Source organism: Eurosta solidaginis, chromosome 5 (genome assembly GCF_040869045.1).
Source record: "Eurosta solidaginis isolate ZX-2024a chromosome 5, ASM4086904v1, whole genome shotgun sequence".
In the NCBI taxonomy this organism is placed as follows: domain Eukaryota; kingdom Metazoa; phylum Arthropoda; class Insecta; order Diptera; family Tephritidae; genus Eurosta; species Eurosta solidaginis.
Window position 1 is genome coordinate 250812629 of NC_090323.1, and position 14996 is coordinate 250827624.

General features: G+C 39.1%; 1 protein-coding gene across 1 annotated transcript in view; it reads left to right on the forward strand.

The window, feature by feature from the left end:
- Positions 1–12945, forward strand: part of LOC137254399 (serine-rich adhesin for platelets) — a 168180-nt gene extending 155235 nt beyond the window's left edge. The window contains exon 6 of the mRNA XM_067792029.1: positions 12872–12945. Within this exon, the coding sequence (XP_067648130.1) occupies positions 12872–12945 (74 nt within the window). The remainder of the gene's footprint in view (positions 1–12871) is intronic.
- The last annotated feature ends 2051 nt before the right edge of the window (positions 12946–14996 follow it).

The following is a 14996-nucleotide window of genomic DNA, read 5'->3' on the forward strand; positions in this document are numbered from 1 at the left end:
CAAAGTATAAGAGTACAGAAACCAAGGTTGTAGTAAGCAGCTTGTACATGGCTTTAGACTGCCTGTGTTTGCCATTTAACTACGAACTTTAAGCATAGCCATTTTTCAGGTTCTTCGGATGTGCTCCAAGAAAGTTAGCTTATTGTCTAGATCCACCCCCAGCTATTTTGTTGAAGTATGTCTTTCTATTTGTTACAATGATAAAGAAAAAAGCTGAAGGCCGTGATCAGCCATTAAATTTTTATATTGCGCATGATCTGGTTTTACTTTAAGCTATGCCAGCTCGCAGCTTCGCGGTGTTACAACAGCTGCCACGTAGTCCGCGAAAGGAACGATGAATGTATTTTCTGGCATGCCCAATCTAAGAAGACTGTCTAAAATAATGTTCCAGAGATCGGAGCCATGTGTCGAGTCCTGGGCTGCACCGCCTATTATTTTCACTTTTATTTGACCTTGGCTGGTTTCGTACGTTATATATCCGTCTCTCAGGTAGCCTCTCAGAATATCTAGCATTGGAAAAAGCAACATAAAAATTTTTAGAAACAAGTGTTTTCAATAAGAAGAGAACTTTTCCAAACGTGGTCGCCCCTCGGTAGTGTTTGGCAAGCGCTCCGGGTGTATTTCTGCCATGAAAAGCTCTCAGCGAAAACTCATCTTCCTTGCCGATGTCGTTCGGAGTCGGCATTAAACAATTAGGTCCCATCCCGCCAATTTGTAGGAAAAAATAGGAGCACGACGCAAATTGGAGGAGAAGCTTCGACTTAGATCTCTTCGGAGGTTATCGCGCCTTACATTTATTTATTTTTATTTTTTGCTGTACCTTTGGCAAATTAGTATCAAGATGACTAATATTTCGTTAGGGGGAAAGAGAAAATACTCAAAAACAATAAGCAGCTAATAAAAAACACAAATACTTGGCGCCCTTTATTTCCTTAGAGGTTTAAGCCCGAGGTTCTCCTCCAATTTGCGCGGTGTTCCTTTTAATTTTCCCTACAAACTGTCGGGACGGAACCTACATGTTTATGCCGACTCCGAGCGAAACTTGTTTTTAAATTTTCGATGTTGCTTTGGGCGGGACCTGAATTCCTTCATGAGAGCCTGGATGGAACAATTTTTTCCCATCTTATCAGCAAATGCTTTCTTTCTTCTTTTTTCGCGCCTAAGAAATTATTAACGAAGGCTTTGATATGCTCTGTAACTGCCAGTGAAGCTCGAAACCTGCGTTCAATCTCCGAATTTCTCAAGCTGGATTCAAATGCTTTTGAGGCAGTCTGACTGTCAACAAACAACGTTACCTTGCTTTCTAAGAATCTGCTTTTCTAAAGCATTCAAGCTCCTCTGCTCCACCTGTTAAGACTAATTGAATTAGAAACAAAAATGAATTTTATTAGTATTTCTATAGTTTTGCCACACTGTGCAACAATCACCTTTTATTGCCATGCGTTGTAATTCTATTTGCCTCGTATTATTGCTTGCAGCACTGACATTACGCACGGGTACCACTTATCATTAAGCGTTTGGGAATTTGTGGCAACACTTAAACAACCCGAATTTGCAGATCTATATCTGAGATTTCAAAACAAATTCTCATACAAATGTACATATCGCTGTGTTGAATTGTTGTACGCTAGTGAACCGTAGACCCATTGTTACGTTGAGTCTCATTTTGGGAATTCCTTTACCTTTTTTCTATACCTCCGCTTTTGTCTGTTATACAAATTGACCTATCCTGCGTTACGTTTATTGTCGTTCACACATTTTTATTAACATATATAATTTATTGTAAAAGTGTACAAGGTATGGTTGATAAGTCAGGTGTATTCTGCTCGGGTGGTCGATAGAAGGAGAACATCATTTACAAGCCTAATTTAAAGCTTACATTACATCTGCTGAAATGTTTTAGCTTTCATTTGTGTTTGTATTTATATGAATATGTGTCCTACAGCGGAATTGTGTGCATACCCTTTGGTTTGGTGGACGGAATTTCTTTATTAATATTCTATATCCCTGCCCCCTGGGATCTCGATACACTTCCTCGCAAAGCGCTTTTCAGCACATAAATTTGTTGTATTTATGGTTGCGCCGAGGGTTTCATATGATTACTAGTACGCTCCAGACAACAAGTACAAATGGATGAAAGGTGGAAGATATGTCTTTGATGTATCCCATGCTTTCCATGACCCGCTGGGCATCTGTCACTGACGTACCCAAAGCTAGGTCGTTGAAGTCGTTCCAGTGTTGACTACGATCAAACCGAGCTTGAATGCCATCTGCAGGTCCAACTTTGCCCGGCTCTCTTGTTTTCGGCATTGTCGATTCGTTGGCTCTTGCATTAAAGTCTCTCGCAACAATAAGGTTATCAGCTGAGTCCCGCCGATCAATTAAGCCTGCTGCATTTAGGTTGCCCTTAATGTCGTTATGACTTACTAGTATGACAGTTAGGCCTTTGCAGTGGCGATTGCCGCTTGGTATAGCATACACAGTTCGTACTCAAGGATATGGTTTAGCTTCTGTGAAATGCACACGTAGATTTCTGATTCTGCGCTGTGTCAAGCTCATAGGGGTTTTGACCTTTTTAGTGGGTCAACGTCGAATCTATCATAATACTTCGGCAACCATAATTTTTCTTCATTTGGTTTGCTGAGATCACAGAGGTACGGATTTGCCGGTTACCTTCATCTGAAAGCTTTTTCTTATGGCATATTGCACGTTTGCTTCAGTTGTAAATCAGTTTAGTTTCCAGTGAATGTATGGTGGCATCTGGCCAAATACAACCAAAAAAGCTGCAGCTTGGATACGATTTTTGACTGGTTTGTGGATTCGAGGGAAACTGATGGGAGCTCCGAAGGTTTACCTTAGAACAAGACTCCCCGGAAGGAAATGTATACTTAGTTCTCTTTTTTGGCCCCGAACCTGCAGCGTGAGAGTCAGAACTTCTTCTCGCCTTCCTAATTTGTTGGGCCAGTTTGCCTCTCTCACCCTTATGTTAGCAGTTATACAGCAAACATGGTCAGTGGCTTGGCGGAGATGTCCAGAAGCTTGTCCCAATTCTTCTCTTCGAGCCCTATATATGACTGTGTGCCTCTTAGGGGATTTGTCCGTTTGCTCTTTCAACGGAGCGCTAAGCAATGACGCTGTGGTAACAGTGGTTGTTGGCGTTTGCGTTTAAACCATGAGCAGTATCTTTTTTTTTACGACATTGCGCCTTTTATATGTATTGCAGGCAAGGCAGATTCCCCGGTGGTTTTTGGAAATTGGAACCTCAGCACTTTGGAACTCTTCACGAATACCAATTCGGTGCCTTTTCCTCTCTCATTTGCTCGGAGTTTGATGTTTGTTTTCACTTATTGTATTAGATCTCCGCTATCTTTGCACTACGAACTGTGTCCGTCGTGTGATTCATCGATGAGTTAGTATTTATTGCAATTGATCCTGCTTCACTAACATAAGGGCAACAAATTTCGAGGGTACTTGAAGGTTGAAGATTTTAATGAGACGATATCCACCTACCAGCGGTTTGAAGAAGGTGTCTACTAAAGTGACTGAAATCCTCGGGATAAAGCTCTGTAATAGAATAATGGAGTGCTGCTTAAAGATTAAATGAACGATTTTTTCTTTCAGTCTTACCCTTCTGATGGTAATACTGCGTTCAAAGACCACCATAATGTATATACATATATACTCACGTAAATATCTGTAATTTTATCAAACAAATGTAATTTGGTTCTTTTTTTATCTAAGTAAGTAGTTGTAAATGTAATTGCTAGAACACAAATAGAATGTAAGTATATTTATCACAAAAAAGGTGTAAATTTATTTGTAAGCATATTTGTCCCTGTAGGGTACTTAAGTGTAGTCGAAAGCTGTTACCTGTTAAGAGAGAAAAAAAATGAAAGAGAACAAAAAAAGCAAGCAGTTCAAAAGGACATAAGTCTCATTTATAAAATGTACGTTTATATTTAAGTTCACGCACACATATACATAAATATCAGCAACACAAAAGAACCTGTGTATATATTTGTACCTTTTTTTTTAATATGTACCAAATTGTTGTTAATTAACCAAATAAATATGATTCTACAATTAAAAGTACATTAATGTTAACCAGCATAAAAAAAGAGGAAAGATTTTGTGTTTTCTCACCTTACACACACATACATTCAAAAATATATGTATATATAATACATAAACAATTTCTTTTAATTTTAATTACTTCGCTTCATTTTCGATAAATTTTTTAATTTCTCTGTGGCTTCCGATATGACTTGCTCTAACTGATTGATTAATTAAAAACACAATTCATGATTTGACAGTCAGGGGCGTAATAATTCTTTTTAGGGCTTCAATGATTCTGGGCTGAAAATATGTAAGTATGTTTCTCAAAATTTTAAGAAAATTCGTTGCTAAATTTGTTTTTGAGTTGCGATATCTTAGTATTTTCAAAAATTTTAGATTTTAAAAATGTTCATGAAAATTTCTAAATTCTTCTGAAGTTCTTTTATTTTAGTCCGATAAAAATTCAATACCAGGTGTTGTTATTCTTTTAGCTGATTGCTTCTTCTTGATTTTTTCCCATACAATATTCAGAGGTGAATTCAGTACCAGGTGTTGTTATTCCATCAGCTGATTCTCATTGATTAGTTTGCGTATAAAGCCACTTTGTTGTTAGTGAGACTAAGTAAAACTAAAAATGGTAGAGCGAATTCAACCAATTCGCCATGCAGAAGAATGTCAAGTCATTCCTTTCGATTAACTGACATATTTTTGAAAGAGGCGTTGTATGGAAAATAATGAAGAAGAAGCAATCAACTGTTGGGATAACATTACCTGGTGAAGTATTCTTTGCCCAGTCCACAAGAAAGGTGATACTGCAAACTTCGCCAACTATTGCGAAATCAGCCTTCTTAGTATCGCATATAAGGTACTGTATTGTATTGTGCGAAAGATTGAAGCTCATCGTAAATTGGCTGATTGGACCTTATCAGTAGAGCTTTAGACTTGGTGAATCTACTATCGACCAGATTTCACAATACGCCAGGTCTTGGAAAAAAAAAACGAGAAAAAAGAATTGACACAAACCACCTCTTCGTCGTCGAATTAAAGCAGCCTACGACAGCAGGAAAAGGAACTGCCTATATGCCGCTATATCTGAATTTGGTTTCCCCGCAAAATTTATACAGCTGTGCAAAATGACGTGGAGCAACACCTTAAGCTCAGTCAGAATTGGAAAGGACCTCCCCGAACCGTTTAAAACTTTCTTTAATTCGATGTTGGAGAAAATAATCCAAGCTGCAGCACACAATCGCTCTGGAAAAATATTCTATAAAAGCGTGCAATTCTCCAAACCGGAACAAAAAGCGGAAAATATGGGTTTGATGGTGAATGTGGACAAAACGAAATATCTACTTTCATTGAGCAAATAGTCAGCGCAGTTTTTTGTAAGATTTATAGTAAACAAAGGTGGTCCTAGAAATTGGTAAAAAAAACGAAGATCGATATCTTTGTTGCTTTATGAGTTATCAGCAGTAAAAGTTGATAATAATTGTGGCGTTTACTGGTCTATCATTCGAAAGCTAACTTACACGACCCTCTATACTCTGCGCCGTATAAAATCAACGGCATTCGAGTAAGGGTCCCTTTCTCGCGGTGCTCCATATATGTATTTCAGTATCAGATGGAACTAACTACTTTACTTTAGTAGACTTGATGAAAACGGGTGCAACCAATAGTTAAAATTAAGTAGCTTCTTGGATTAAGGCTGGCATAGTTTTCTGTGTGATATATCGAAAAAAGCTGCAACTGACTTTAGACCTGTACTGCGCCCTTCAATCAAAGTCAGCTATTGACACAACGTATACGCCAAAAGGACGCAAAAGACGAACTTTTACTTTTTGAATTTCTTTTGTGATGCCCTGGTGTTGCAGTTGCTTCCCCTCGAGATCGAGAACATCAATAAAGAAAGAAAGTGTACTTAAAAAAGAAGCTTTTGTTCTCTAGATGGGGTAAAATTAGTTTCTTCTTGTTGGTTTTGCGAGTTTTTGCGATGATGTGATGTCGACCGTCCTATATTGGTCAAGCCGGAGAATGGCCATAGAATGATACAATGTGATCTGCCATTATTAGCTCACGCAGCGCAGTTGATTTTGGGCAATCCTCGCGGAGGTCGATAGTGACCGACTTTCAAACACCATTGAATTCATTAACTGTTCATTAAAGGTTCGTCGTAATAAACTGAACTGAATTCATCGATGACGTTAGGTAAGGTTGGATTGACCGGTCGATAAAAACCTCACATACATGGACTAAATGTGCTCATAGTGTTACCAGAATTTGTTTGACGACCAAACGCAAATACCCCAATTAAGTACCAGGACCTATGTTACATAATAAATCCATTCTCTTGACAACTCTTGGCAACTGCCGCTCCTAGCAGCTGGAACCTTGATATGCTCGATGAACTCAAATAAAAATCATTTTTGAATCTATTGAATATAAATATTGGGAAGAATTGAAATATGCTGACATGAGAATGGACAAGGCAACAGCTGTTTCGGTTAGAACTTGCACATCCCTTCAAAACCTTATTTCCCGGGAGTGGGATTTGAACCCGCACTCTTGCTATGAACCATTTGTTGCAAACACTCTTGGCCAAAGCTTTGTTATGACGTTATGCAACTTTCCGCCTTTCAAATCGTAATACCAAGCACAAAAACATCACACATAAATTTTAGTCCCAATTGGCGACGACTAAGGGTGTAGCGCAGCGGTCAAAGTTGAGATTTCTCAATGCAAAATTAAATTTTTTGTTTTCTAATACCTAAAACAACAATCAGGCAGATTCTTCCCATCCAACAATGCTAAGGTATTCTCCGTTCCATTTGCAAGCTAATGCTAAAAGAACACATCCATCGACAAGCCGACGAAAGATGCCTACAAATACCGGGGTGTCGAACATCGAAGGAAACCTGGCCTAAATGGGATTCTAAAAGATCCCGTCACGTGTACAACCTAAGTAGCGATATCATTTCCACACTTGTTGGTGCACTTACTGGTCATTGCCTTATAGGCAGGCATGCAGAAAGGTTAGGAGCGCCTTATCGTCGATGTTGCAGGCGTTGTAAAGAGGATGAGGAGGACGAAACGGTGGTTCACCTCATCTGCAACTACCCGGTACTAGGCGAAGCACGGCAGCGTTTCCTAGGCGCTCGATTTCTAGATAACCTGAGTCAGATTGTGGAGGATGACGTCAAGGATATGGTAGCTTTTATCAGGTCCTCAAAATGGTTCTAAGAGGAAAGGTAACAGTGAATTTTCGTGTATCACAACAGGCCTAATACTACTGGCCTAAGTGTACCCTCGGGCAGCCACCTGAAATTTACCTAACCTAATACCTAAAATCCGTAATATTATATTATGTGATATCATAAATAACTTTTGGTCCTGAAAGATTTGAAAAAAAAAAACAACCTATCTCGGGGTAAGATAGTGGCATTAACTCGACCTATAACTATAAAGCTATGGGGATTTCATCATTCGGATAACTATTTACCCCTAAGGTTATGAGTAAGTAATATTGAGAGGCCTGTAACTGACTTCTTTAAAGATGCCAAAATATTACTTGTATCTTAAGTCAAGTTAGGTTGTTTTCTCAAATTGCCACATATGTATATGTATGTAATGCGTGCTTTAAACAATGGTATATAGGCATATATGTAGGTGGATTCAATTCGTTATTTCAATTGCATTACAGATCCCAAAATATCCTTCTCAAATACGGCTGTGAGCCAATACAATCACATATCTGTGTGTGTGTGAGTATATCAGGCATACTTAACCAACGAACCGATATCATTTCGTTACGATAATTAACGTTAATAAACGAAACAAAGTCATTTCGATTCGTTTATTAACGTTAAGAACGTCAAATTAACGAAATGATTTCGTTTCGTTTTCTGCCGTATCAAAACGAAGTCAAATCGTTTATGTTGATTATTAATTTCAAGCTATGCTGGCAAAGTTGATTGATGGCGGAGTCATTAAAGGTAAAAGCATTATCCAAGCTGATTGCAACTTTTCTCATGAATTTTGACATTACCACCAACGAATTACACGAACAAATTACATGGAGTTTGTGTGTGTACGTCCGCTCGCTGTTGCCACCTTACGGCTTCACCATGGCTATAGCATTGCCAGCACAATTCAAACATAAAGTATCACGTTTTTGTTAACGTTTTTAACGTTAACGAAAGCTTTTCGTTTCGGTTAAAACGAGATACAATTTATCTTGATAATTTCTTTATCGATAATATTTCGAAGTGTTTCAACGGAAACGGTGGAATTTTTTTGATAAACGATTAGCTTAACGTTAAGGTGCATCCCTGGATTATATAAACAAATTTGTAAGTATGTCCGTTTTCAATCATTGCTAACAATGATTTTTATTATATTTAGAATTTGCGTTGTTGATTTATTACTCTGCGGTTGACCGTGATTGTGCGGTTAAATCGTTTTTCATTTATCGCATTACACATTTTCATAGACAAAACTGTCACACTCACATTAACACACCGACGTCATGTAAGTATGCACATATTTAACGAAGTACCAGAACATTGATGTGACGCACTTCCTATTGAACCAACTCTTTCCTATTACGTAACACATACACCCTTTCGAACTTCAAACAAATCCGTTTATAGTCATCAGCGAAATCAGTGGATAGGTGATCGAAATAACTGGTTCAGAACAAGAGTTGCAGTGCTAAAGAGAAACTAGTTCGATTATACTTAGATCCTTACCAATTCATAATCTGGTAACTGAGTTTCTATTAAAAGGGTTTCTAAAATTTAAATTTTTTATGGACACCCACCTTCTTATGGATCAATAGGAGCTCATTCAGGGAAATTTGAATGTATTGTTGTTCGTGCCTTGCCTGCTACCGTGGTGTGGTGGTAGCATGAAGGTCTTCCGAACCGAAGCTCTTGGTTTAACCCTTTCGTCCCTGAATTCGAATTTCCTCTCTCCAACAAAAATAGTGAACTTAAAGTCCTGTGCTCGATTAATATACACTATTTCAGATGAAAAAGCAAGAACATATGTTTGTGGGTGGCCGTGGAGGGAGGGGGAGGTGTGGTAGTTATATGTACCAATAGCATTTTTAACCGGTACACATATGTACCAACAGGTACAACAAGTTACATTGTTTTCTTAGTGTTATCGTTATAATAAAAAGAAATATTTTTTTTTTTTTGTGGAACAGTTTGAAACAATCTTTAGATAATGGAACATTACATTCTTCGCAAATAGTTTTTGTTCTTGTATGAATTTTTACAAACGCACACCGACTACAACGTCTTCCTGTAACACCTTCGACAGGAAGAGCCAAAATATTTGCTCTTCTTGGAAAGAGTACGTCTTCTTGGTAATGGCAATCCTGTATTCTTCTTCCCTTCTGCAATCAATTCTTCAGCATTCACAACATGTAAGATAAGGAACTTTCTCATTTTTTCGCCTCAACTCGTGGTAAGGTATCCATGCTTTGCTGTACACATACCAAGCCAAGAATAAAAGACTTTCTTCCACCATTTGGAAGACTTTCTTTAATGATTGTAGAGACCTATGAATTGATCAGCCCGATCAACTCCGCCCATTTTCGATAGAATACAATTGCTTCGGGCAGTCTATTTCCTCTTGAGGACCTGAATTATCTTTTTTTGTAATTTTAGTCATATCAGGTTTATGACCATTAGTCATTATCAACACTTATTTTGTGTTTTGCCACTTTGTCATCGACATAGTAAGACTTTGATTTGCATTTGAGGCTTACTGGGTGCTGAAAGGTAAAATTTGGACGTAAGGACCATGTATCTGTCCAAAATACAATTTTTAGTGGAATAGCTTTGGTAGTACAGAATGAGTTGTTTGGCATTATCCAATCAATAATTCGATTATTATCAGTCGTAGGTTGAGTGACAAATTTTCTAGACTGATGCAGAACCCGTTGTGCCGTCTCAGATGTGGAAGATTGCTCAAAATTATTTTGGTTGTGGTCACTCTCACTTTAAGTTTCAAGGTCCATTTCGTCGTCACTTTCATTAAATGAAGAATCTGTTTCATCTTCATTTGGTTAGTAGTCGTCTGATGAGTCCGCAGAAAAATCTGGCATACTTTCAATTATGCTTTCAAGCTCCTTTTAGCTCAACGACCTGTTATTCATTTTCGTCCTGGATTGAAAGAGACTTTGCCAACATACATATATGTACCAGCAGAAACGACGGTTGGTACATATATGTACCACAAATTTTAGTACCCAATACACTTTCAATACGAATCAGATACAACATCAAATTTATATATCTTTATTCTGATAGGATTTGTGCTCCAAAATATTACGAAAGTTACACTTCAAGTTTATCACTTTTTTTGCTAAAAAATACTAAATAAGGCGCACTCCGCAACATAAACACGCGCATGAAAAGGCAGCTGTTAAACATTTACTAACCACACTTTCATCAACATTCAAGGTTACCGGAAGGTACAATTGTATACCGATTTTACTGTATTTTAAAGCTGTTAGGGTTCATTAAGAGAGGCTGGTACATATGTGTACCACTCGGGACGAAAGGGTTAAAGCCCCATTTGCTGCCTTCCCAACATTGATCCTCCAATTAATTTTTTTGTAAATATTTCTGGTTTTTGTAATCCCTTTCTGTTTTCCATGTTTCATAGGTATTAGATTGCTGTCCTTTGGACTTCTTTTCCTAGGGAATAATAAGTACTGTCCATGCCATAGGATATTTTCCCAAGCACCCCACAACGTTTCACCCGCCTCCTGATTTTTTTGGAGTATATAGTATTTTGACTCTTCCCCGTTCAACGGGATACTTGATATTCTTTGAAATCGGTGCATTCGGGTTCTGGTCCTTCAATGCCTCCTCTGTCTTCAAAGCATATGACATCCATAATTTGGCCTTTTCTATCGTTCAAATCAGCGCTTTGTTTACCCAATAACATGAGAGCATGTGCCCTGCCTTTGGCGCCATTTCAATATTAAGGTACCAGACGCTCCATCGAAGGATAATAGTAGTAAATTTAATTCGTTATTTAGCATTCCTCCGATAAAACAAAGAAGTTCTCTTGCTGTAGATCCTTATACTATTGTGCATCCATTATCGCCACAGACAAAGACTGCTTCTCCACTTTGTTCATCGTTATGAGGACACCTATAGTTGTTGTTGTATCGATAAGGACACTCCCCGAAGGCCTTGGGGAGAGCTATCGATGTTGATTGTCTTTTTCCGGATGCAGATTCGGTAGGTTCTAGTAACAAGTACCAGTACCTCGGTATTGTGGGACACTCCATCAGAACTCGTCTAACATATTAAGGGCGTATATCTTGCCCTGAGACTGTGAAAAGCAGAAGCGTCGCCTTCAACCGATTGCTGATTTCTAGTAGTTGAGAAAGTTCTTGTCATCAAACTGCCTTTGACCTGCTACCATTGTTTTAGAGGCATAAGATATGTGCTACGTGTGTGACAGCAATCTTCTCACTTATAAATATTTGTTAAAAGATTGTTTGTAACTCCTTTTAGTCGTATGACCATCTGACCGACAAATCAGACTCAGATGTCGTAACTTGAAGGTGGAGAAAAAAGCATTCCTTGCTTCGGTAAAGCGTTTTGGGGCTATCCAGTATCAGGAAAGCTCTGCATTTTTTGACCACCATCACCTTGCCACCCTCCTATGAGGCGAAAATCATTCGGTACTATAGATGGATACAAAAAGGGGTTACCTAATAAAATTTGTTGACATGAAACACCGACCCATTTAAAAATAAATTCAGGCATGACGATGCGGCCGCCGTGGTGTGATGGTAGTGTGCTCCGCCTACCACACCAAAGATCCTGGGTTCAGGCCCCAGAAAGCAACAACTTTAGAAACAAGTTTTTTCAATTAGGAGATAATTTTTCTAAGCGGGGTCGCCCCTCGGTAGTGTTTGGCAAGCTCTCCGAGTGTATTTCTGCCATGAAAAGCTCTCAGTGAAAGCTCATCTACCTTGCAGATGACGTTGGGAGTCGGCATTAAACAAGTAGGTCCCATCCCGCCAATTTGTAGGAAAAAAATAGGAGCACGACGCAAATTGGAAAAGGTACTCGGCCTTAGATCTCTTCGGAGGTTATCGCGCCTTACATTTATTTATTTTTTATGACGACGTGGAATGAGTTTCGCATGTAGTAGAAGACCACCAGCCAGTTGAGCCAGAGGTTTTCACTACGTGGTACTTAAGCCTTTATAAATGGCCTCGATGAGTACTCAACGGCGTTTATCCACTACACCAACGGATGAAATCCTTGTCTGCTGACCCTTTACACCGCCTATTTTGGTTTATGTTTTTGGTAGATTTCGGTGGCTTTATTGTTAGAGTGGTGTCCATGGCTGTGTGTGTGTGTTAAGTGCTGCTCATCAATTCTCAACATTCCATTGAGTACAATCACAAACCATTGCAAATTCTCAATATTTGTTTTTGCTTTTTTTTGGTTAGGATATACTCACACAACACATACATTCATCCATACATACACAGATAAATTTTTATGTGCTAAGTATTCACAATTAGTATGTGTGTGGTTATTTCAATGGATTAAACTTGCTGGTCGTTTGTCGAATTCTAATGCGGCAAAAAATGCAAATTTTTTTTTTTGGTTGTGCTTCTAATTTACTCATACTCGGACGCAAATCCCGCAGGAAAGCTTTTGCAGTTTGCTGAATAATTCAGAATTTTTCAGTTAGTACTTCAAAGTTTGTATGAGATGTTAAATATGGAAAGAGCTTTAGATCTCCTTTGTAAATTTCGTTTTTTTTTTTATACTAGGAAATAAGAATAACACTGAAGATGGCACAGTGCTGAAATTGAAGCGCATTGCAGCACGTAAAGATTTTCTGTAAATCACTCATTCATGTCCTGTAATCCTTAAAGGTAATCATTATGTAGCAATTGTTGAAAATTTCCTGAGATTTTTACTTTAGCATGGATAGGATGTCATGGACAGGCAACTGTTTATTTCTAGAATCTTAACTTGGTCGTTGGTATTGCCCTCTCCCAGCCTGTAACACAAAGGTTCATGATGGGTGATCATCAAAGGTTATGTTTTCCACCTATGAGAACCTGTCACCTTGCAAAGTTCTCTGGACTCGGAATTATTTGATGAAATTAAGTTGAAAAGAAACTTACCTTGTTCGTTTATTTTGCTGTTATCGTAAAGTCTGTCATTGGCCTCGAAGCCCAAGGGGAAGTTTTCTCCATAGGTTGTTGTTGTTGTTGTTGTAGCTGTAAGGGTACTCCCCAAAGGCCTCGGTTATCGATGTTCATGGTCCTTTTTCTGCTGCAGATCCGGCACGTTCCGGTTACAAACACCATTAAGGTACTACAGCGACCATCTCGTGAACGATTTGGTATGACCACATGCGACCTTCTAGGCCAAACCGCCCTCCCACCCCATAGATCCATAAGGAACTTGGGGTCGCCAGAGCCCCGGCCGTTAATAAAAACAGGATTCGCCACGGGTAAGTGAGGCTGACATTTGGGTTGCAGAAGCTTTATATTGCGCTCGAAACCCCTTGAAAGGGTTGCGCTACACAACCGCTTGAATAAATTTGGTATTTTAGTCGCCTTTTACATAGACATACCTGCCGCAGATATATCTAAGCCCCTTAACCCGCTGGGGTAATTTTTCCCCCCAAAGGTAATTTTTTTTCTATTTCTTCTTCTTGTAGCAATAGGGAGCCTTCCAGAAGTATTTGAGACTAGCGCGAGTTTTCGGATGACCAAAACCGTCAAGCGCCGATTAAGTAAGTTAAATGGTCCTATGCCGCATATTTGTCCGGCACATTCCGGAAGGTTGTACCGTTTGAGCCTAAGCTCGGCCATTGTAGGAACGATTGGATATAATCACGTTGAACCTTCTATGTCATCTAACACCCTCCTTACGTGAGGAGTTTGGGGTCGCCAGAGCCTCGTTTGCTAAATAAACAAAATTCTCCATTTGAAAGTGGCATTGACAATGAGCTTAGAGAAAATATAGATTGCTCTGGCACCTCCTTGAAAGGGTTAAGCTACGTACTACAACCTCTAAAATACCTAGAGATCATCAATTTCGCTACTTCTTGAACCTCCTCGGTGAATGCTGATCGATCGTAAGGCATGCGCAGCGAGACGATGGTTAGGCTATATTTGACAGTTTCGTGACTCAACCATGATCCAGTTTAGCTTCTCTAACGCGTCAAAGTACCTGACTTGTATGCCCATAATGATTTAGCATCAGACTTACGTATCCATACTAGACTGATTCATTGTAGTACTCCCGCAGAAGTCTCTCAATATTACCCAAGGTGATTTTTCGCATGCGACACCATAATGGCTGGTGTGTTGGCGCCCCTGTGTTCTTCCAGTAGTTGACGAGAGTAAGTCCCCACTACGAACTGCCAAGTTGAGTTTATTCCTCTTATTGGTATTGTTTAACTCCTGAAGTTCCCCTTTTCTTTTTCCAAATTCCCCTTTTCTTTTTTAAAAGCGCTATTTGGATGTTTCAATGTCGGTTTTCAATCTACTCAGCTACGCTAGCACCCAATCTTCAGGACTACGCAGCCTCAAACACAGGATAAGCTTTATGCTCATGCAGTTGTAATTTTGGAATTTAGGAATGCTCAAAACAAAGATAATCTTCAGCGAAATGAGTTGTTGATCTGGACAATTCTCTTAGTAACGCAGGCGAGAAACCTAGACTTCTTTCTCCATTACGTGGTGAAAAGTGGCCTTCCACTTTCGCTCGCAGCGTCTACCAGAGCAAACTAGAGGTGATCACTGAACGTCTAGCTAAAGTGTGATTTGCTAGTGCTGAAGCCCTTCTAGACACATTGTTCGTTTATTTCCTACTTCTATGTTGAATGCTACGGATTTTGTTGTCTCTACTGTACCTGTAACGGCTTCGCACCTTACC